Source organism: Nomascus leucogenys, chromosome 23 (assembly GCF_006542625.1).
Source record: "Nomascus leucogenys isolate Asia chromosome 23, Asia_NLE_v1, whole genome shotgun sequence".
NCBI lineage: Eukaryota > Metazoa > Chordata > Mammalia > Primates > Hylobatidae > Nomascus > Nomascus leucogenys.
The window spans coordinates 14566263-14590981 of NC_044403.1; the positions used below are offsets into that span (position 1 = coordinate 14566263).

Genomic DNA, 24719 nt, shown 5'->3' on the forward strand with positions numbered 1-24719 from the left:
CCAAAGTGCTGAGATTACAGGTGTGAGACACTGCACCCAGCTTAATTTTAATTAAAACAATTTTGAGGGTATGCCAGCAAAAGAACGTTACGTTTCATTTTAGATCACCGTAGCAGTATGACTGTCATCTTTCTATAAACTGGGGGTAGGTGGGTATGAGGGACTTGTAAAGCCATCAACCCAACAGGACACTGAGCACTAAGACAGCCATCAACTCACCAGGATAGTGAGCACTAAGAACTTCAGAGCAAGCTTCCAAGCCTCTGGGAAGTAGCTCCCTCATGCCGATTTCCCCACCTGAAGTAAAGGCCCTGCCAACCTGTCTGCCTTCCTTACCATTAGTCTCCACACTTCCGGGACTGTGTGTGCACCGCTCCAGTAAGGGGGAGTTAGATAAGGCGAACTCTAGGTAAGATAGAAGGTACCGATCTAATTAAAAATTTTGAAGAACTAGTATTCCCTTTTGTTATAGCATGTAATAAGCATCTGTGCTGACTTACTGTTTTTGTGTTTTTTTTGAGACAGAGTTTCGTTGTGTCGCCCAAGCTGGAGTGCAGTGATGCGATCTTGTCTCACCACAACCTCGGGTTCAAGCGATTCTCCTGCCTCAGCCTCCCAAGTAGCTAGGATTACAGGCACGCGCCACCATGCCTGGCTAATTTTTGTATTTTTAGTAGAGACAGGATTTCACCATGTTGGCCGGGCTGGTCTCGAATTCCCGACCTCAGGTGATCCACCCGCCTCAGCCTCTCAGAGTGCCGGGATTACAGGCGTAAGCCACCATGCCCTATGGACTTACTGTTTGTGAATAAACGATATTCATCTGGCTTTCTGAAATGTTGACAAGAATCACAACTAGCTCATGCTGCTTTCTCCGTATTTCCTAGGCTTCTAGGGATCCCAGTAAGGAAGATTTTTCCTTCTTGGAATAGTTAAAAAATGTCGTGCTTAATAAAACCAAAGAGACACACACACACACATATACTCCCTTCCCACAAAAACCCAAATAAGGCTGGCCATGGTGGCTCACGCCTGCAATCCTAGCACTTTGGGAGGCCAAGGCAGGTGGATCACAAGGTCAGGAATTTGAGACCAGCCTGGCTAACATGGTGAAACCCCATCTCTATTAAAAATACAAAAATTAGGCCAGGCTCGGTGTAATCCCAGCACTTTGAGAGGCTGCGGTGGGCGGATCACAAGGTCAAGAGATCGAGACCATCCTGGCCAACATGGTGAAACCCCATCCCTACTAAAAATACAAAAATTGGCTGGGCACGGTGGCTCACGCCTGTAATCCCAGCACTTTGGGAGGCCAAGGCGGGTGGATCACGAGGTCAGGAGATTGAGACCATCTTGGCTAACATGGTGAAACCCCGTCTCTACTAAAGAATACAAAATATTAGCCGGGCATGGTGGTGGGCACCTGTAGTCCAAGCTACTCAGGAGGCTGAGGCAGGAGAATGGCATGAACCTCGGAGGTGGAGCTTGCAGTGAGCGGAGATCGTGCCACTGCACTCCACCTGGGTTACAGAGCGAGACTCCGTCTCAAAAAAACAAAACAAAAAAATACAAAAATCAGCTGGCCGTGGTGGCGGGCTCCTGTAGTCCCAGCTACTCGGGAGGCTGAGACAGGAGAATCCCTTGAACCCAGGAGGTGGAGGCTGCAGTGAGCTGAGATCAGGCCTCTGCACTCCAGCCTGGCGACAGACCGAGACTCCATCTCAAAAAATACCCCCAAAAACCCCCAAAATGAGCCTGTAATCCCAGCTACTCAGGAGGCTGAGGCAGGAAAATTGCTTGAACCCAGGAGGCAGAGGTTGCAGTGAGCTGAGATCACGCCACTACACTCCAGCCTGCGTGACACAGCAAGACTCCATCTCAAAAAAAAAAAATAAATAAAAATAAAAAAAACCCAAACAAAACCCGAATAATAGCAATTGTTCCCCAACACACTGACAAAAGATCTGAAACAATCATTGTATCATGACTAAAGGGAAATAATAATTTGGTGACTATTTCTTTTGAGAAGACTTTTGTGTGACATCTTTAGAGAAAGGTAGTATGTGTAAACATATTACACATATGTACATGGACACAGAGAGATGTCCATTTTTAACTTCTGTTTTCTTTCACCTCCCAATATACATTGTATCTATTTTCATTTCATTGTGTTTGGAAAAGAATTTTTATACATTTGCATTTTGAATTAAATCTAAATCCTCTTCAACATAGGATGGGGAGGAAAAAAGACTAATGCCAATTGAGTTTCAGCCATTTTATGCAGGAATCCAAAAGCATCAAATTTCCGTGTACTCTGGGAACAATATATAGCATGAACAAAAGGTTACAGAGGGAAGAAAATGTAATTGATTCTGAAGAGCGTGAACATCTGCAAAGAATGTATTGTAAGAGAAAATGATCTCTGAGGGTCCTACTTATGATGAAACGGTTTCTAGCTACCCATGTCAGACAAATAGCTGCCTTACACACCTCTTTCAAAGTCCAATCCCTAAACAGAGCAGGACTACTGATGCTTGAGGTTACTCTCTGAAACATGGAAGCAAATAGAAACGTGGTAAAAGACTTCACAAAACTAAACTCCTCTAGTGGTAATGAGCTAATGTAATGTACTAAGAGAAAAAGTCAGAAAAAACTATAGTCTGGTCAAAATTCTGTCATTAAATTGTGGCCAAGTCAATTTATCTCTTTGAGCCTCAAGGTCCTCAACTTCGACATGGGAGGGCTGGACCGACAAGGATCTTTTAAGATGTTGTCTAGGATTATAAAATTAACAGAGTACCTTTTCTTCTAGAGGTCTCTTGAGTCTTCAGACTTTCAATTTTGGATGGAAAGAACAAAAATTCTAACAATGATTTAAGAACATCAACATTTATTTAACATGATAAAAAAGAAATGAGATATGAACATTTGCATTTAAACAATAGTAAGTAGCCTTTAATACATTACATGTGCTCATTGTATAATATATACACAATGAACATAATTACATTTGTACACAAACTAAGTACTGGATTTGAAAACCTGCTTATTGCTGTACACATGTATTCCAATGAAATATAAGCCCAGTACTTCAAAATACCTACACTTTGTTTTTTTTTTTAAGAAAAGATAAGCGGTAACATTTGTGTTTAAGCTGACAGGAGTGTGGCAGTAACTGCTGACATTGCAATCTGACCGAGAAAGAATTATAGCAGAAAACAGGACATACTTCACTTAGCAATAAAATGGCACATTTTAAATATATATATATAAAATTTTTACAAATCAAGTGTGAAACAAAAGCACTGCAGTAGCCAAAATGGGAAGAAAAAAAAAAAAAGAAAACAAGCTTCATTGGAAATATTAACTAACTTTAGAAAATGAAAAGCAAAAATATATATATATATATAAATTCGCCTAGACTTAAGAAACATCGAAATCTGGAAATCAGCAACTAAGTAAGCTCTGGCAATAGACTGCACATTAAAAGCACCTTTACTTATGTGCTCTGAAATCATAGCAGCAAGCTGGTGTCAGAATAATAACCTTGAGATTACGAAGTGTACATATGGGCCATTAAAGCTGTTTTGGAATAAACATTTTCCAGAAGTGATAAAATGATGCTCTGTGACCAAAAGCATCAGAACTATGAATTTCATAGATTTAAAATATACTGTACAATATCTTCTTACACTGCTGAAGGTCCATGTCTTTAGCTTTGAATGGTTTCAACAGAAGTCAGTATAGCTGCAAAATAAGAGAGAGGAAATTACTTTGACACCTGCAACGTTAATTAATTACCATTTCCCAAAGTAACTAAGGGTGACATTCTGTAACAACAGAACTGACAAGCATGGCCATGAAAATCCTAAAATACAATACAATCAAAGGATATTTTTCTTCATTTCCATAGCTTAATTCACAAAGCAAAGAAACATAATGCAATTTTTTTTTTTTTTTTTGAGACAGGGTCTCACTGTCGCCCAGGCTGGGGTGCAGTGGTGCGATCCCGGCTCTCTGCAACCTCTGTGTCCTGGCTTCAAGTGATTCTCCTGCCTCAGTCTCCCAACTAGCTGAGATTACAGGCATATATCACCATGCCTGGCTAATTTTTGTATTTTTAGTAGATACGGGGTTTCACCATTTTGGCCAGGCTGGTCTCGAACTCCTGGCCTCAAGTGATCTGCCTGCCTTGGCCTCCCGAAGTGCTAGGATTACAGGCATGAGCCACTATACCCAACCCCACAAGGAAGCATAACGTAATGCAGTTCTTCTTCCTTCCTCCTCCTCCTCCTTCTCTTCATTATTATTATTATTATTATCATTTTGGAGATGGAGTCTCGCTCCGTTGCCCAGGGTGGAGTGCAGTGGCACGATCTCGGCTCACTGCAACCTCCGCCTCCCGGGTTCCAGCAATTCTCTTGCCTCAGCCTCCTGAGTAGCTGGGACTACAGGTGCACGTCGCCACACCCAGCTAATTTTTTGTATTTTAGTAGAGACGGGGTTTCACCGTGTTGCCCAGGCTGGTCTCAAACTCCTGAACCCAGGCGATCCGCCTGCCTCGGCCTCCCAAAGTGCTAGGATTACAGGTGTGTGCCACTGCGCCTGGCCTTATTATTTTTGAGACTGAATCTCGCTCTGTCGCCAGGCTGGAGTGCAGTGGCGCAATCTTGGCTCACTGCAACCTCCACCTCCCGGGTTCAAGTGATTTTCCTGCCTCAGCCTCTAGAGTAGCTGAGACTACAGGTGCACGCCACCGCGCCCAGCTAATTTTTGTATTTTCGGTAGAGACGGAGTTTCAACCATGTTGGCCACAATGGTCTCGATCTCCTGACCTTGTGTTCCACCCGCCTCGGCCTCACAAAGTGTTGGGATTACAGCCATAAGCCACTGTGCCCGGCCAACATAATGCAATTATAAATAGCAATACAGAATAAAAAATGTACCGCCGGCAACGGCAACACCCTTTGGGTCCCTTCCATTTTAAGGGAGCTCTGTTTTCACTCTATTAAATCTTGCAACTGCAAAAAAAAAAAAAGAGTAGCAAACATAGCTGAATCCAAAAGATCAACAAAATGAGCAAACATTTGCATAACTCCACTAAAATATGTAATAATTATTGAGCTGCCTACATAGTAGTGTCATTGGTAAAGGTTTCCTAAATCCTGCCAAAACCACTAGTTCAGAAAGATGGCATATGCATAATAGGAAGATATAAAATAATACAAGTTTTCATGCCTTTAGTTATTTGTGGTGGTTGCATACCATGAGACTAGAAAATATCCGACAATAATCATACCTCATTACAGTATGCCACTGCTCTTGGAATAAGAGGAAAACAAAATAAAATCCTATAACAATTTAAGGAACCTGGAAATATACTTGAGTTTTAACTGAATATCCTTTATTATTGGAAGGATATGCATACAATCATAATCTGTTTATCGAATCAAAATATTATGTGAATGGCTCTTAATATATATATTTTTCTACTAAGAGGTCAACTCTTTACACAGATGAAATCAGATGAGTCCAATGTTTATTTTTCCAATGTTTTGTGTTATTATGTCACCAGTAGCAACAGTCACCATTTTTTTTTTTTTTTTTTTTTTTGAGACAGAGTTTTGTTCTTTAACCCAGGCTGGAGTGCAATGGCACGACCTCGGCTCACTGCAACCACTGCCTCCGGGTTCAAGTGATTCTCCTGCCTCAGCCTTCCAAGTAGCTGGGATTACAGGCATGTGCCACCACGCCCAGCTACTTCTGTAATTTTAGTAGAGACTGGGTTTCTCCATGTTGGTCACGCTGGTCTTGAACTCTTGACCTCAGGTCATCTGCCTGCCTTGGTCTCCCAAAGTGCTGGGATTACAGGTGTGAGCCACCACGCCCAGATTTTTTTTTTTTTTTGAGACAAAGTCTTGTTCTGTCACCCAGGCTGGAGTGCAATGGTGTGATCTTGGCTCACTGAAACCTCTGCCTCCCAGGTTCAAGCGATTCTCCTGTCTCAGCCTCCCAGGTAGCTGGGATTACAGGCGCCTGACACCATGCCCAGCTAATTTTTGTATTTTTAAGTAGAGATGGGGTTTTACCATGTTGGCCAGGCTGGTCCTGAACTCCTGACCTCAAGTGATTCACCAGCCTTGGCCTCCCAAAGTGCTGGCATTACTGCACCTGTCCTCAACAGTCACTTCTACACATATTAAATTAAAAGTTTAGACACAGCCAGGCGTGATGGCTCAATTTTGTAATCTCAGCACTTTGGAAGATTGAAGCGGGCAGAGCGCTTGAGCTCAGGAGTTTGAGATCAGCCTGGGCAACATGGCGAAACTCCTACTCTACAAAAAATACAAAAAATCAGCCAGGCTTGGTGGCACAGGCCTGTGGTCCCAGCTACTTGGGATGCTGTCATGGGAGGATCACTTAAGCCCAGGAGGGCAAGTCTCCAAGACCTCACCATTGCACTCCAGTGTGGGTGACAGGGTGAGACTTGATCTCAAAAAAAAAAAAAAAAAAAAAAAAAAAAGGCTTAAATACAAGTGACAAAGGCAAAACACAGATAAGACTATAACAATTAGGTTATTTGTAACTCCCAGCAAGCACTTCAATCCTGCACAGATACCAACCGACAAAAACAGAAGCCTCTTTGAGGTTCCAGGTAGACATAATCTCAAATAAAAGTTACAAATATGAAAAGACAACAAAAAACTTTGGGCTGAAAAAAAGGGCACAGATTATAGTTCCTACAAAAAGGTGTGAAACGAAGTAGATTCCAGAAAACAGGATGGGAGGAAATATTTGCAAACTATGCATACGACAAAGGACTAATATCCAGAATCTGCAAGGAACTCAAAACAAATCAGCAAGAAAAAAAAACAAATAATCCCATCAAAAAGTGGGCAAATGACATGAATAGGCATTTCTCAAAAGAAGATACACAAGGAGATGCCTCCTTATTCCTGCAAGAATGGCCATAATTGGCCGGGTGCAGTGGGTCACGCCAGCACTTTGGGAGGCCGAGGCGGGCGGATCATGAGGTCAAGAGATCGAGACCATACTGGCCAACGTGGTGAAACCCCATCTCTACTAAAAATACAAAAATTAGCTGGGTGTGGTGGTACACGCCTGTAGTCCCAGCTACTCGGGAGGCTGAGGCAGGAGAATCGCTTGAACCCTGGAGGAGGAGGTTGCAGTGAGCCAAGATCACGCCACTACACTCCAGCCTGGTGACACAGTGAGACTCCATCTCAAAAAAAAAAAAAAAAAAAAAAAAATGGCCATAATTTAAAAGTCAAAAAACAACAGATGTTGGTATGGATGTGGTGAGAAGGAAACACTTTTACACTACTGGTGGAAATGTAAACTAGTACAACCACTATGGAAAGCAGTGTGGAGATTCCTTAAAGAACTAAAAGTAGATCTACCATTTGATCCAGCAATCCCACTACTGGGTATCTACCCAAAAGAAAACAAGTCATTACATGAAAAAGATACATGCACATGCATGTTTATAGCAGCACAATTTGCAACTCCAATGGTACGGAACCAACCTAAGTGTCCACCAACCAAGGAATGGATAAAGAAAATGTGGTTTATATACACCATGGAATACTACTCGGCAATAAAAAGGAACAAAATAATGTATTTTGCAGCAACTTGGATGGAGCTGGAGGCCATTATTCTAAGTAAAGTAACTCAGGAAAGGAAAACCAAATATCATATGTTCTCACTTATAAGTTGGAGCTACACTATGGGTATGCAAAGGCATACAGTGTGGTATAATGGACTTTGGAGACTCAGAAGGGAGAGGGTGGAAGGTCGGTGAAGGATTGGGTACAACATACACTACTCGGGTAACAGGTGCACTAAAATCTCAGACTTCACCACTATACAATTCTTCCATGTAACCCAAAACCACTTGTATCCAAAGCTAGTGAAATTTAAAAAATACTTGAAAGATAAAAGGCTGGGTGTGGTGGCTCACACCTGTAATCTCAGCACTTTGGGAGGCTGAGGCGGACAGATCACTGGAGCTCAGGAGCTCGAGACCAGCCTGGGCAACATGGTGAAAACTCCATCTCTGCAAAAAAATTAGCCTGGCATGGTGGCACACACCCGTAGTCCCAGCTACTCAGGGGGCTGAGGTGGGAGGATTGCTTGAGCCTGGGAGGTCAGCCTGCAGTGAGCCATTGAGCCATGATCTTGCACCACTGCACTCCAGCCTGGATGACAGAGTAAGACCTTGTCTCAAAAAAAAAAAAAAAAAGGAAAGAAAATAAAAGAAATATTTTGAGAATGTAAAAATCAAAGAGGCTAGGCACAGTGGCTCATGCAGTGGGAGGGTAGCTTGAGTTCAGGCGTTTGAGACCAGCGTGGACAACTTAGTAAGACTGTCTCTACAAGAAAATCAAAATATCAGCCAGGTGTGGTGGCGTGCACTTGTGATCCCAGCTATTTGTAAGGCTGAAGCAGGACGACTGCTTGAGCCCAGGAGGTCAAGGCTGCAGTGAGCTGTGATTATGCCACTACACTCCAGCATGGGTGACATCTCTGAAAAAAGAAATAACATAAAAAAAAAGAAAATAAAAAAATAAAAGAATATGTTAGTACTAATGCTTATAATGTCTCTATATGTTTTTGCTGCTTATAATTGTTCAGCAGAAAATGATGGTAATCCTAAAGCACCAAACTTTACTAGATATGGTAGATGCTGTGAGAAAGAAAATGCAGAAAAAGGCATAACATTCTTACTCTATACCAGAGCTTTTATAAAAAGTTAAAAAACTTTTAGAGTACGCTATAAGTACTAAATTATAGGTTAAAATTAGCAATTGTCTAGGAAGTTTAAAAGTAAGAATTCAGGAAATTATTCTCAATTATAAATCTGTGCTCTAAGGAACATTGTTCAAGAAAGGATTCCTTCTTCTCCCTGATACCATCCACGGTTTTAGTAACTACCTCCCTGACTTAATAGAATTCAATTACTTAGAAATAATATCAGATAGACATTAAAGATTTTAATATTCCATCAAGTTGGCTGTACCATAAACATTTCATTGTCATTTACAATAATTAGCAAATTCCCAGTGGGCAGACATGTCACCCTAACTGTAAAAAGCATTACATAGTCAACGTGTAATGGCTTAAACAGAATTTTCAGGTCAGGCTATGGAAAGGAACATTAAGTAGAAGCACAGCTGCACAACACTGCAAGTCTTGGCACAGGCCATACCCTACAAATTTTGTTTTTCTGGATGATGAAATAAGAGACAAAGAAGATGCTGTCACACAGCAAATCATCGGAGGAGCCAATGTTAGCAATCTGTTACCGACCCTGGTTCCAAGATATGCCTACTTGTTCTGCCAACTATCCCTATGTACAGTCCAGAACAAATCTCAGTTTTGATTCACTAAACCAACAGATGAGTCATAAAATTCAAGTAAAAAACTAAAGCACAAATGCAAAGGGAAATGACGTACTTCTTCTGAGACTACACACACATGAAATGTGATCCTTCTGTGAGCTGCGGCTGAGTGGATGGAACTGGCGATGCCAAGGACTCAGGAGATGGGGACAGACTTTTCACTAAAACACACAAAGAAAATGGGAGAAGATAAAAATCTTTAAGACACATTTGGAGAAGTAAAACCTGATGCTGTAATCCCACAAAAATTAGAATATGTTTTGAGAAGGAAGTAATAGATACATTTGGTTCTATTGTGATTTTTTCTTTTTAAATAATTAAAAACAAATTTTTATTAATTGAGATGGGGTCTCACCATGTTGACCAGGCTGGTCTTGAACTCCTGGCATCATGCGATCTTCCCACCTCGGTCTCCCAAAGTGTTGGGATTATGTGTCCAGCCTGTTATTTTCTAATCTGCAATCTAATTATTCAGTATAAAATGTTTCCTGATGACTATTCAAATTTTTTTTTTTTTTTTTGGCTGGGGGTGGTGGCTCATGTCTGTAATCCCACCACTTTGGGAGGCCGAGGCAGGCGAATCATTTGAGGTCAAGAGTTCGAGACCAGCCAGGCCAACACGGTGAAACCCCGACTCTACTAAAAATACAAAAATTAGTCAGACATGGTAGCTCGTGCCTGTAGTCCTCGCTACTCAGGAGGCCAGGTTAGAAGAAGTGCTTGAACCCAGGAGCCAGAGGCTGCAGTGGGCTGAGATTGTACCACTGTACTCTAGCCTGGGCAAGAGAGCAAGACTTCGTCTCAAACAACAACAACAACAACAACAACAACAAAAAAACAAAACAAAAAACAAAAACTTTACAATGTTTTTTTTTGCTTTGAGGTTAATTTTCTGTTGGAACTTTTCTAGTTCTATGCAGCTAAATACTACGGATGATTTTTTTTTTTTTTTTTTGAGACGGAGTCTTTCTCTGTCCCCCAGGCTGGAGTGCGGTGACGCAATCTCGGCTCACCGCAACCTCCACCTCCTGGGTTCACGCCATTCTCCTGCCTCAGCCTCCCGAGTAGCTGGGACCACAGGCGCCCGCCAGCACGCCCGGCTAATTTTTTTGTATTTTTTAGTAGAGACGGGGTTTCACCGTGTTAGCCAGGATGGTCTCGATCTCCTGACCTTGTGATCCACCCGCCTCGGCCTCCCAAAGTGCTGGGATTACAGGCTTGAGCCACCGCGCCCGGCTACTACGGATGATTTAAATGTTGTGGTTTTAATACTATCATAACACTTTGATCCAGACCTGCTGCATAATAACCAAAACTAGCCAGTGACAATTTTTTTTTTTTTTTTTTTTTTAACAAGTGAGACCTCCTGTGCACACATCTTATTTATTTATTTATTTAGAGACAGAGTTTCGCTCTTTGTTGCCCAGGCTGGAGTGCAGTGGTGTGATCTCGGCTCATCGCAACCTCCGCCTCCTGAGTTCAAGCGATTCTCCTGTCTCAGCCCCCTGAGTAGCTGGGATTACAGGCGTGGCCACCATGCCTGGCTAATTTTGTATTTTTAGTAGAGATGGGGTTTCTCCATGTTGGTCAGGCTGGTCTCAAACTCCAAACCTCAGGTGACCCACCTGCCTCAGCCTCCCAAAGTGCTGGGATTATAGGCGTGAGCCACTGTGCCTGGCTATTTGTTTATTTATTTATTTATTTATTTATTTATTTTTTGAGACAGAGTCTTGCTCTGTCGCCCAGGCTGGAGTGCAGTGGCGCAATCTCAGCTCACTGCAAGCTCCGCATCCTGGGTGCACGCCATTCTGCCTCAGCCTCCCGAGTAGCTGGGACTACAGGAGCCCGCCACCACGCCCGGCTAATTTTTGTGTATTTTTAGTAGAGACGGGGTTTCACTGTGTTAGCTAGGATGGTCTCGATCTCCTGACCTCGTGATCTGCCCGCCTCTGCCTCCCAAAGTGCTGGGATTACAGGCCCAAGCCACCGCGCCCGGCCTATTTGTTTATTTTTTGAGACAGGGTCTTGCTCTGTTGCTCAGGCTGGAAAGCAGTAGTGCAATTACACAGCTCATTGTAGCCTCCACCTCCTGGTCTCAGGCGATCCTCCTACCTCAGCCTCCTGAGAAGCTGGGTCTATAGTGCCATCCCATCTGGCTAATTTTTTAAAAGTATTATTTTTAGTAAAAATGTTGTCTTGTTATATTGCCTAGGCTGGTCTTGAACTCATGAGCTCAAGCAATACTCCTGCCTTGGCCTCCCAAAGTGCTGAGATTATAGGCGTGAGCCACTGCACCTGGCTCATGTTCCCTTGTAAGTGATAGAGGCAAAGGAAAAGGCAGTGCTTACTATTTGTTACAAGGGAACATGACTGATAATATAAATTTATAATTTATTTTAAACAAAATTTATTTTATTTAAATTTATAACATATACATGTTATACGGAAGATGTTCTGCCCAGAACCCCATGCTTTTCCTATGAAGAATGGTCCTGAATACTTGAATTTCATTGTTTCTTATTCTTCTGCAAAAGGGCAGCAGTGGTGGCGGAGTTTTGTAGGAATGGTTTTTTACTTATGGACTACAAGAAGCAAAGCTGGGCCGGGCACAGTGGCTCACGCCTATAATCCCAGGACTTAGGGAGGCCGAGGCGGGCGGAGCACGAGGTCAGGAGATCAGACCATCCTGGCTAACACGGTGAAAGCCTATCTCTACTAAAAAAAAAAAAAAAAAAAAAAAAAAAAAAAAAAAAAAAAAAAATTAGCCAGGCGTGGTGATGGGCGCCTACAGTCCCAGCTACTCAGGAGGCTGAGGCAGGAGAATGGCGTGAACCAGGAGGTGGAGCTTGCAGTGAGTGGAGATTGTGCCACTGCACTCTAGCCTGGGCAACGGAGCCAGACTCCATCTCAAAAAAAAAAAAAAAAAAAAAAAGAAGCAAAGCTGGCTGGGCATGGTGGCTCACGCCTGTAATCCTAGCACTTTGGGAAGCTGAGGCGGGTGAATCACCTAAGATCAGGAGTTCAAGACCAGCCTGAGGCCGGGCACGGTGGCTCATGCTTGTAATCCCAGCACTTTGGGAGGCCGAGGCGGGCGGATCACAAGGTCAGGAGATCGAGACCACGGTGAAACCCCGTCTCTACTAAAAATACAAAAAATTAGCCGGGCGTGGTGGCGGGCACCTGTAGTCCCAGCTACTCGGAGAGGCTGAGGCAGGAGAACGGTGTGAACCTGGGAGGCGGAGCTTGCAGTGAGCCGAGATTACGCCACTGCACTCCAGCCTGGGCGACAGAGCGAGACTCCGCCTCAAAAAAAAAAAAAAAAAAAAAAAAAAAAAACCCAGCCTCGTCAACATGGCGAGACCCCACCTCTACAAAAATACAAAATTTAGCTGGGCGTGGTGGTGGGCACCTATAATCCCAGCTACTTGGGAGGCTGAGGCAGGAGAATTGCTTGAACCTGGGAGGTGGAGATTGCAGTGAGCTGAGATCGCGCCACATCACTCCAGCCTGGGTGAAAGAGAGAAACTGCTTCAAAAAAAAAAAAAAAAAAAAAAAAAAAAAAAAAAAAAAAAAAAAAAAAAAAAAAAAAAGAAGCAAAGATGATAACATGCACTAATTCCCATCCCTGCCCCCAAAAAATCATAAAGAAAAAGAGTAAAAGGGCCAGGCACGGTGGCTTATGCCTGTAATCCCAGCACTTTGGGAGGTTGAGGTGGGCTGATCACTGGAGGTCAGGAGTTCCAGACCAGCCTGGCCAACATACTAACCCCCATCTGTACTACAAATACAAAAAATTAGCTGGGCGTGGTGGCACACACCTGTAATCCCAGCTACTAGGGAGGCAGAGGTTGCAGTGAGCCAAGATAACGCCCCTGCACTCCAGTGCTGGCAACAGAGGGAGACTCTGCCTCCAGGAAAAAAGAAAAGATTTGTGAAGAGTCCAAAAAAATATGAGAGAATAGAGCACAGAACAATTTGTTTTTTTTTAAAATGCCATGGATAATAATTTTCTACAATTAAAGGAACAGCCAGATATGGATTATAGCAACGATGGAGTAAACAAACCCATTCTATTAGTTTAGGTATTAAATCCTCCACAGTTCCCAATGTGGCAGGCTTGTGAATACTCTGAGAATCTAGCCCTGAGAACAGATAGATTTTCCAAGTACCGAAAGATTGTCTTTTCTTTTCTGAGATGGAGTCTCACTCTGTCACCCAGGCTGGAGTGCAGTGGCGTGATCTCGGCTCACTGCAACCTCCGCCTCCGGAGTTCAAGCAATTCTCTGCCTCAGCCTCCTGAGTAGCTGGGATTGGAGATGCCTACCGCCGTGCCCAGCTAATTTTTTGTATTTTTAGTAGAGACGGGGTTTCGCCATTTTGGCCAGGCTGGTCTTGAACTCCCGACCTCGTGATCCACCTGCCTCAGCCTCCCAAAATGCTAGATTACAGGTGTGAGCCACCGTGCCCAGCCAAAAGATTTTATTAGAAAAAGTTTACTCTATGTGTTAAAATCGAAAGGAAAAAGCAAAACCAAAGCCAATGTGTTGATCCCTCTGCCAGGGTAGACTCTGTGGCAGGGGCTGCATCCCTCCTGAAGGTACACTTGGGGAGGCAAACGTTGACTAATCTGTAGTCAAGGTACTTAAGTGATTCCCTTCTTAGAATCTCCCCATGGAAAATAAATTTAGAAGTTCAGAGGAAGCACCAGGTAGAAAATTATGAAGTGTATACTATCTACCTGCCATTGTTTGATTTCCTCTAGAAACCTCAGGAGTTGATTCGTAAGAAGTAACAGTTTCTTCCTGTTCGTCAACACTGTTCTTTGTATTTTCTTCAGGATGGTCTTCTGGTTTATGATTTGTGATCTGTGTTTCATCTTGAGGGCTGATGAAAATAGATTGGTATTTAAAAATTTGTCACTATAAAATACAATTAATTTTTCTTCTTTTTTTGTTATAAAAGATGCCACAACCTATGTTTAACAACTAACATTTTTTCTTACAATCAATCTTTTCTTTCTTTTGAAAGTTTTAAACAAAAGAATTAGAGCAAATAATAAACCTGTATAGTCATTTCAATAATTACTTGGTTTGCCAATCTTGCTTCATCTAAGCCCTAAAATTCTTGCTCCCTAAACCATTTAAAGCAGATTCTACATATGATATTTAATCTGTAAGTACTTCAGTACATATTTTTAATATGTTAATGCCATCAAATATCCAGTCAGTGCTTAAATTTTCCTGGTGCCTCATAATGTCACTTTAGAATTAGAATCAGGATCCAAATAAGGTCCATATATTATTGCCTGACAAATTCCTTAAAGTCTACTTTAATCCAAAACAAACTGCCCCAGATCCCTTTTATTCTTTGCCATTTATATGTAAAAGAACTTGGTCTATCTGTCCTATATAGCTTATCACATTCTGGATTCTGATGATTGTATCCCTCAAGATTTTCTATAAAGTTATATGATTTTTTTTTTTTTTTGAGACGGAGTATCACTCTGTCACCCAGGCTGGAGTGCAGTGGCGTGATCTAGGCTCACTGCAAGCTCACCTCCCAGGTTCATGCCATTCTCCTGCCTCAGCCTCCCGAGTAGCAGGGACTACGGGCGCCTGCCACCATGTCCGGCTAACTTTTTGTATTTTTAGTAGAGATGGGGTTTCACTGTGTTAGCCAGGATGGTCTCGATCTCCTGACCCCGTGATCCACCTGCCTCTCTCCCAAAGTGCTGGGATTACAGGTGTGACCCACTGCGCCTGGCCAAAGTTATATGATTTTAAGGCTTATTCAAATTTAGGTTTTAGAGGGGCAAGTAACACTTCATTAGGTGGGTGTCATGAACTATTGCATTAACAGATTGTTTCTTTTTGTGACGTTAAAAATGATCAGTGTGGCTGGGTGCGGTGGCTCATGCCTGTAATCCCAGCACTTTGGGAGGCCAAGGAAGGATCATGAGGTCAGGAGTTCAAGACCAGCCTAGCCAAGATGGTGAAACTGTTTCTACTAAAATACAAAAATTAGCCGGGCACAGTGGCAGGCGCCTATAAACCCAGCTACTTGGGAGGCTGAGGCAGGAGAACTGCTTGAATCGGGGGCAGAGTGGGGTAGAGGTTGCAGTGAGCCAAGATTGCATGACTGCACTCCAGCCTGGGCGACAGAGTGAGACCCCGTCTCAAAAAAAAAACAAATATCAGTGAGTTCAGGGGTTATTGGGTTGACCCATTCATATAAAGCTCCTTGTCAGATTTTCAGCTGATAGCTTTGGCAGCCCACTGAGGAATATTGTTCAAATCCATTATTTCATTAGGGTTAGCAAAGCAATGACACATTTTTTTTTTTTTTTTTGAGGCAGATTCTCACTCTGTCACCCAGGCTGGAGTACAGTGGCAGGATCTCGGCTCACTGCGACCTCCGCCTCCCTGGCTCAAGCAATTCTTGTGCCTTAGCCTCTGAAGCAGGTGGGATTACAGGCATGTGCCACTATGCCCGGATAATTTTTGTATTTTTAGTAGAGACAGTGTTTCACCATATTATTGGCCAGGCTAGTTTCAAACTCCTGACCTCAACTGATCTGCCCGCCTTGGCCTCCCAAAGTGCTGGGATTTCAGGCATGAGCCACTGCGCCCTGCCACAAAACAATGATACTCTGACTCCCACTTGAAATTCTTCTAAAAATAAAAGTTTCCTCAAACTATTTGGTTACAATTTGGGAAAAAAACATGATAAATACTTGATCCTTTCCCTTAATGTACCAAGTTTTGGAATTAAAAGTTGATTCTCTAGCATCCTCTACAATGGCCAACAAGTAATTTTTTTGTTGTTGTATCATTATGAACTCATCAATTTTTAATATACTATGTTTTGGCCGGGCGCGGTGGCTCACACTTGTAATCCCAGCACTTTGGGAGGCCGAGGTGGGCGGATCATGAGGTCAGGAGATCGAGACCACAGTGAAACCCCGTCTCTACTAAAAATACAAAAAATTAGCTGGGTGTGGTGGCAGGCGGCTGTAGTCCCAGCTACTCGGGAGGCTGAGGCAGGAGAATGGCGTGAACCCGGGAGGCGGAGCTTGCAGTGAGCCGAGATTGCGCCACTGCACTCCAGCCTGGGCGACAGAGCGAGACTCCATCTCAAATAAAAAAAAAAAAAAAAAAATAATAATATACTGTGTTTTAATCTATGCTTCTTAATACAAAAATTCAGCAGAGATATTTTTCTTATCAGACATTGCCAAATACTTTTCAAATTCAATCTTGCTATTCATTTAAGAAATAAAGGCACTCCTAATAACATTAAACCATAGCATTTCTGTTTTCTAGTGCTGCTAATATTTTTAATGGAGGGAAAGACTGAAGATATACTCTTAAGAAGGCCAGTTAAGGCTGGGTATGGTGGCTTATGTCTGAAATCCCAGCACTTTGGGAGGCTGAGGCGGGTGGATCACCTGAGGTCAGGAATTTGAGGCCAGCCTGGCCAACATGGTGAAACCCTGTCTCTACTAAAAATACAAAAAAAAAAAAAAAAAAAAAAAATTAGCCGTGTATGGTGGCACGTGCCTGTAGTCCGAGCTACTCGGGAGGCTGAGGCAGGAGAATTGCTTGAACTCAGGTGGCGGAGGTTCCCTCTGGGAACCGAGTGCAGTGGACCGAGATTGCACCATTGCACTCCAGCCAGGGCGACAGAGCGAGACTCTGTCTCAAAAAAAAAAAAAAATATATATATATGTGTGTGTGTGTGTATATATATATACGTGTATATATGTGTATATATATATATACACGTGTGTATAGCTATATATATATAGATATGTATATATAGCTATATATATACATATCTATATATATATATAGCTAAAAGAAAAAAGAAAATCACCATAATTTCTGGAACTCTTATGAGACAGCTTAGAATTTTGACCAATGTCAATCATTACCTGGGAAGACTGATTTCAGGACCCCCCCCACAGATAGCAAAATCTGCAGATGCTCCAGTCCCTTATATCAAATGGCATAGTACAGTTGACCCTCCAGATCCATGGGTTCTGAATCCATGGATGTGGAGGGCCAACTGTAAAGGCATGAATCCATGAATATGGAGGGCCGACTGTATAGGCAGTGCTGAATTGCTTACTCTGCTACAGCTTATATGCCTTTTTACTTTTTTTTTTAAAGGTGTTTATCTCTCTTTTTAAAATTTTTTTGAGACAGGGTCTTGCTCTGTTGCCCAGGCTGGAGTGTAGTGACATGATCATGGCTCACTGCAGCCGTGACCTCCCATGTTCAAGCAATCCTCCCACCTCAGTTTCCTGAGTAGCTGGAACTACAGGCATGCACCTGGAGTAAGGTATCATTTATTGAATACTTCCTAGGTGCTAAGCACAGTGTAAAGTGCTGTACATGTATTTTCTTTTTTTTTTTTCCTTTTCTTTTGAGATGGAGTCTCACTCTGTCGCCCAGGCTGGAGTGTAGTGGTGTGATCTTGGCTCACTGCAACCTCTGCCTTCTGGGTTCAAGCATTTCTCCTACCTCAGCCTCCCAAGTAGCTGGGACCACAGACATGCACCACCATGTCTGGCTAATTTTTGTACTTTTAGTAGACACAGGGTTTTATCATGTTGGCCAGGCTGGTCTCAAACTCCTGACTTCTAGTGATCTGCCCCATTGGCCTCCCAAAGTGCTGGGATTACAGGCATAAGCCACTGCCCCCAGCCACATGTGTTTTCATATTAATCTTTACAACACACCTGTCAGATAGATACCGTTATTATGCCTTTTTTTTTTTTTTTTTTTTTTGAGATAAGAGTCTCACTCTGTTGCCCAGGCTGGAGTGTACTGGCACAATCATGGGTCACTGCATCCTCGAGCTCTTGGGCTCAAGTGATCCTCTCACCTCAGCCTCCAAGTAGCTAGGACTACAGGCACATGCCACCATGCCTGGCTAATTTTTTTTTTCAGAGATGAGGTCTCATTATGTTGCCCAGGCTGGTCTTGAATTCCTGGGCTCAGGTGATCCTCCTGCCTTGGCCTTTCAAAGTGCTGGAATTATAGATGTGCACCAGCGTGTCCAGCCCTCTTGCCATTTTTACAAGTGAGGAATGTGTAGTTTAAGAGGTTATATAGCTTGCTCAAGATTCTATCGCTCCTAAGTAGCTAAGCTGGGGCTCAAATCCAGTACTTTTGACTCCAAAGTTCACCATTTTTAAGCAGTTACACAGTTTTGTGAATGATTCCTTTGCTTTTCTTAAATATTACCTGAATGTAACATCCTCAGGCATTTTTTCTTTGTTTCTTTCTTTATCCATCATTTCCACAGAATTTACTCCATTTGGCTCAGGTTCAAAAAGCATTTCATATGAAATGTTTTCAGTTTTTTTTAACTGTAGAATAAAAAGAAAAATTTTCTTTTCAAAGAATTCTTACCACATCAGATTAGCATATCTAAAATAATTCCAAAAGAAAGTTTATTAAACAATCACACTCTATCAAATATTTACTGATAATAAATTTAGGTTCAAGTATATTAAGAATATTAACATTCTTTACTACTAGGATGCAAAAAGTTATTTGTCTAAAGACATGATGCAGGCCGGGCACAGTGGCTCACACCTGTAATCCCAGCACTTTGGGAGGCCGAAGCGGGCAGATCACGAGGTCAGGAGTTCGAGACCAGCCTGGTCAACATGGTGAAACCCCATCTCTACTACAAGATACAAAAAATTAGCTGGGCATGGTGGTACATGCCTGTAATCCTAGCTACTTGGGAGGCTAAGGCAGGAGAATCACTTGAACCTGGGAGGCAGAGGTTGCAGTGAGCTAAGATCGTGCCACTGTACTGCAGCCTGGGCGACGGTGAGATTCTGTCTCAAAAAAAAAGACATGGTGCATATTGCTAAGACCTAGCTGTTGGGATATAAGATTCCTTAACTGGGATTAATGATAATTTAATCTAGCTGTGACTGATTATGTTTTAAATTTTCAGTTAATGCATTTTTTAAAATTTTTCTTTTTTTCTTTTTTTTCTTTTTTTTGAGATGGAATCTCACTCTGTCCTCCAGGCTGCAGGGCAGTGGCGCGATCTCAGCTCATTGCAACCTCCGACTCCCGGGTTCAAGCGATTCTCCTGCTTCAGCCTCCTGAGTAGTGATTACAGGCGTGTATCACCATGCCCAGCTAACTTTTGTATTTTTTATAGAGATGGGGTTTCACTATGTTGGCGAGGCTGATCTTGAACTCCGGGCCTCAAGTGATCCACTCGCCTTGGCCTCCAAAGTGCTGGGATTACAGGCGTGAGCCACAGTGCCTGGCCGCATTTTTTTTTTTTTTTTTGAAACAGGATCTCACTCTGTGGCCCATTTCTACTCACTGCAACTTGGGCTCAGGTGATCCTCCTACCTCAGCTTCTCCAGTAGCAGTTGGGACTACAGGTGCATGCCACCACACCTGGCTAATTTTTGTATTCAGTAGAGGCAGGGTTTCACCATGCTGCCCAGGCTGGTCTCAAACTCCTGGGCTCAAGTGATCCGCCTGCCTCAGCTGCTCAAAGTGCTGGGATTACACACACGAGCCACCGTGTCCGGTCAATTAATGCATATTTTGATGTGGCTGAATACATCAATCAAACTAAAGAAAGTTTATTTTTTCTTTTTTCTTGAGATGGAGTCTCGCTCTGTCGCCCAGGCCGGAGTGCAGTGGCACGATCTCGGCTCACTGCAAGCTCCGCCTCCCAGGTTCATGCCCTTCTCCTGCCTCAGCCTCCCCAGTAGCTGGGACTACAGACGCCTGCCACCAAGCCCGGCTAATTTTTTTTTGCATTTTTAGTAGAGACGGGGTTTCACCGTGTTAGCCAGGATGGTCTGGATCTCCTGACCTCGTGATCTGCCTGCCTCGGCCTCCCAAAGTGCTGGGATTACAGGCATGAGCCACCGCGCCCAGCCAGAAAGCTTATTTTTTCATTTAGCTCTATGGCCTCTGTGACTGAAAGAAACGTACTTTATTTTCAACCTTACTACTTGATTTAATCTTCACAAATCTATTCCTTTGGAATACCTTTCATAAAATAATCTCGCTACCTCTTTGCTGAAGTCCACATTTTGGGGTTCGGTTTCTTTTAGTTGAACAATTTCTGCTGCAGGAGTTTCATGGTCTGGCTTTACATCATTTTCTCTAATGACAGTGTCCAGTTCCTTAACACTATCATCCCTCCTTCGAGTCTGCTCAAAAGACATATAGCATTTTTATACTCATACTGTGCATGCATGTATATTTTATAAATAGTGCCTGTTAATTCTGAAAATAGAACAAAGCTGGATCCCCACTCATGAAGAAGTTTTCCTATGAAAATTAACAAAGAAAATTTATATATATAGCACTATTCCACATATTTTTCTCATCTCTTTTAAAAAAAAAACCATTCATTTTGTAATTTGTAGAATGTGCCACAATTCAAACTGTTGCTTTGTTTAGTCTCCATTAGCAATGCCTGCACTTGATTAGATGGAAAGAGGGGATGTTCATTAGGACAGGAAAGCATGTTCAGCTGATGCATTCAGTTTATGCCATTATAGACAAACTTTTAAGATACTATTGCTAGGTGACAAGTGTCTACAAACAGGGAAAGACCAGACAGAAGCTACTGAACAGGTTGGCTAGGCTGCTGTCTCTAAATTTATAAAGAGGGGCAAAAAACAAAAAGAAACAAAATGGCATCACTTTATAAGCCTGAAGTTGAAAGGTGATGGTCAGCGCACTAGGAACTTTATTTAGAAGCTCTCTCCTGTTATAATTTAGGTCATGTTAAATCAGGACACAGAGTAATACACATTTTATTGAGAGGGGAATTGGGGACTATCTTGGTAACCTGCATAGCATTTTACATTTGTTGAAAACCCTTTTATTTTCTTAGTGTCTCTAAGGAGTCTGGGCAGCTGTATCATCACTGTACAGTTGAAGACGTTAAGTCCACAACTGGTCCACGGGCTTCCAACATGTAGTTTAGCTCTGGTCTCTTGAACTCAGGGTTATTTACATTTTACTTAGGTGTCTTAGCTTATTATTAGGAGAATTAAATAATATAAAATAACTATCCATACTGCAGACCTTTTAAGACCTATCAGTCATGTAACTCTGATTCCAAAATTCAGTGATAGCAGATTTACACAAAAGAATAATCAAATGCAATTCATATACCTGAGTAGTCCTAAATGGATTATCCCTTAAATTTGAAGGGCTTTGTAAGGGTGACTGGTCTGAAGCTCCAATAACATTTAATCCTCTTTTCTTTTCCCTCAGGCACGCTTGTTGATGTCTTCTTATTCTTTCCATTTGCTCTTCCACAGTCATCCTAGGTCGAGTACTTTCAGCCAAACAGAGTTGTTCCACTGCACTTCTTGGTCTTTCCTTCAATGTAAAAATGAACATATCAATATATAAATGAAAACTTCTGAAAAATGTTGTAAAGCGCATTTATTTATTTTGTATTCAAAATCACAAGAAGAGGTTTTGAATGTCATTTAGATATCACCAGAAAGGCACATGAAATTGTTATTTGATCCTTAACTAGTAATTGGTGATATATGGTCAATGACAGAAAGAAAAAGAGAGACGGTATTATAAGGGAGGAGAGAGAAAAGAGGAACAAAAAGTATTTTTTTGGCTTAAAAAAAAAATATGGGCCAGGAGTGGTGGCTCACACCTATAATCCCAGCACTTCGGGAGCCTCAGGTGGGTGGATTACTTGAGCCCAGGAGTTTGAGACCAGCCTGGGCAACATGGTGAAAATCTGTCTCTACCAAAAATACAAAAATTAGCCATGCAGGTGTGGTGCTATACGCCTATAGTCCCAGCTACTTGGGAGGCTGAGGTAGGAGGATGGTTTGAGCCCAGGAGGTGGGGGTTGCAGTGAGCTGAGATCGCGCTATTGCACTCCAGCATGGGCGACAGAGCCAGACCCCATCTCAAACAAACAAACCAACCAACCAACCCCCATAATTCAGTTCCAGTAAATCTGGGTAAAACAAAAAACACCACCACCACCACCATAAAAGGGCAGGGCAGGCTGGGTGCAGTGGCTCACGCCTATAATCCCAGCACTTTGGAAGGCTGAGGCAGGTGGATCACTTGATGTCAGGAGTTCAAGACCAGCCTGGTCAACATGGCGAAACCCTGTCTCTACGAAAGTACAAAAAAATTAGCCAGGCATGGTGGCTCATGCCAGTAGTCCCAGCTACTCGGGAGGCTGAGGTGGGACAATTGCTTGAACCCAGGAAGCAGCGGTTGCAGTGAACTGGGATTGTGCCAGCCTGGGCAATGAGTGAGAGTCTGTCTCAGAAAAAAAAAAAAAAAAAAAAAAAAAAGAAGAAGAATATAAAGAATATGGCAGCTCTGGAGCAAGCCAGTCCCATGACCCTGAAACAGAAAATTGCATAAAACTTGACCCTGACACAGAAAACTGAATAAAACTCAAACGAGGAGAAACGCAGGGGCACAGTGTCTAAATATTAGAGATTTCTTTTATTTTGATGAAAACGTAATGTGTTAAGTTATACATTTACCATGAAAAGACTAATAAAGCAAACACCCCTAGGTATTTTCTTTCTCATCAGTAATAAAACTACAAAAACACTTATTTTCTATAAATCAGTCATATATGAAAATGCTAAGGCCAGGCGTGATGGCTCACACCTGTAATCCCAACACTTTGGCCGAGGCAGGCAGATCCCAAGTTCAGGAGTTAGAGACCAGCCTGGCCAACACGGTGAAACCCTGTGTCTACTAAAAATACAGAAATTAGCTGGACATGATGGCGGGCGCCTGTAGTCCCAGCTACTCGGGAGGCCGAGGCAGGAGAATTGTTTGAACCCGGGAGGTAGAGGTTGCAGTGAGCTGAGATTGCGCCATTGCACCTGGGCGACAGGGAGAGACTCTGTCTCAAAAAAAAAAGAACAACTTCCTCTTCTTCCACCCAGTCAATGTGAAGATGATGAGGATGAAGATCTTTATGATGAACTATTTCCACTTAATAAGTGGTAAAATATATTTTCCCTTATGATTTTAATGAATTTTATTTATTTATGTATTTATTTTTTGAGACAGGCTGTCACTCTGTTGCCCAGGCTGGGGTGCAGTGGGGCAATCATGGCTCACCTCGACCTCCCAGGCTCAAGTGATCCACCCTATCACAGCCTCTTGAGTAGGTGAGACCATAGGCACAGGTCACCATGCCTGGCTAATTTTTTTTGGTAATTTTTGTACAGATGGGGTCTCCTTATGTTGCTCAAGCTAGTCTTGAATTCCTGAGCTCAAGCAATCCTCCAGACCTGGCCTCCCAAAGTGCTGGAATTACAGGTATGAGCTACTATGCCTGGCCTAAACCTGCTAGTATCTTTCTGCTTGATTTTATATTTGTGTGTGTGTTGTTTTTGTTTTTTTTTTTTGAGACAGAGTCTCATTCTGTTGCCCAGGCTGGAGTGCAGTGGTACAATCTCAACTCACTGTGACCTCTGCCTCCTGGGTTCAAGTGATTCTTATGCCTCAGCCTCCCGAGTAGCTGAGACTACAGGCGCCTGCCACCACGCCCGGCTAATTTTTGGATTTTTAGTAGAGACAGGGTTTCACCATGTCGGCCAGGCTGGTCTCGAGCCCCTGACTTCAAATGATCTGCCTGCCAGCCTCAGCCTCTCAAAGTGCTGGGATGACAGGTATGAGCTACAGCACCTGGCCTCGGCTTGATTTTAACATGCACTTTTTGTAGTCCTTTTTCTGTAGACTTGTTATTTTAGCTTTACCATTTCCAATGAAATCTTCCAATCTGTAAAAAATGTCAAACTCTCTGAACAAACAATGGTATTACAGAATCATGACCATTAATGCTAATGCTGATATATTATCTTTATTCCATGATAATTATTTCTATAGATCTTTATAATTTCGTACTAATTGAAAACATTACATTTCCTATATATAAATGCAGCCGAGTTTTTTTGGCATATACTTTGTAGTTGCACTTTAATATCTTTGAAGAATAGCTAGCCTGGGCAACAGAGAGAGACCCCGTCACTACTAATAAAAAAGAACAAAAAAATTAGCCAAGTATGGTGGTACAAGCTTATTGTCCCAGCTAGCCAGGAGGCTGGGGTGAGAGGATCCCTCAAGTCCAGGAGTTGGAGGCTGCAGTGAGCTATGATCATGCCAATGCATTTCAGCCCAGGCAACAGAGTGAAACCCTATCCATTAAAAAAAAAAAAAAAAAGACTAGCCATATATCCTGTATGTAGTACCTTTCAGTCTTGTCTTATAGCTT

At 42.6% G+C, this 24719-nt stretch overlaps 1 protein-coding gene across 13 annotated transcripts in view; it reads right to left on the bottom strand.

Moving 5' to 3' along the window:
• Positions 1 to 2873: 2873 nt before the first annotated feature.
• PLEKHA5 (pleckstrin homology domain containing A5) overlaps positions 2874 to 24719 on the bottom strand; it is a 251562-nt gene continuing 229716 nt past the window's right edge. For 8 of the 13 annotated variants that reach the window (XM_030804993.1, XM_030804988.1, XM_030804991.1 and 5 more), the window contains 6 exons: positions 21608 to 21817; positions 20491 to 20631; positions 18674 to 18798; positions 14161 to 14306; positions 9478 to 9583; positions 2874 to 3747 (listed from right to left, as the gene is read on the bottom strand). In XM_030804993.1, coding sequence (XP_030660853.1) covers positions 9489 to 9583; positions 14161 to 14306; positions 18674 to 18798; positions 20491 to 20631; positions 21608 to 21817 — 717 coding nt within the window. In that variant the 3' untranslated portion in view covers positions 2874 to 3747; positions 9478 to 9488. Of the gene's footprint in view, positions 3748 to 4892; positions 5022 to 5598; positions 8548 to 9477; positions 9584 to 14160; positions 14307 to 18673; positions 18799 to 20490; positions 20632 to 21607; positions 21818 to 24719 lie in introns of those variants that run through there. The other 5 variants (XM_030804985.1, XM_030804992.1, XM_030804986.1 and 2 more) reach the window with 5 other exon arrangements.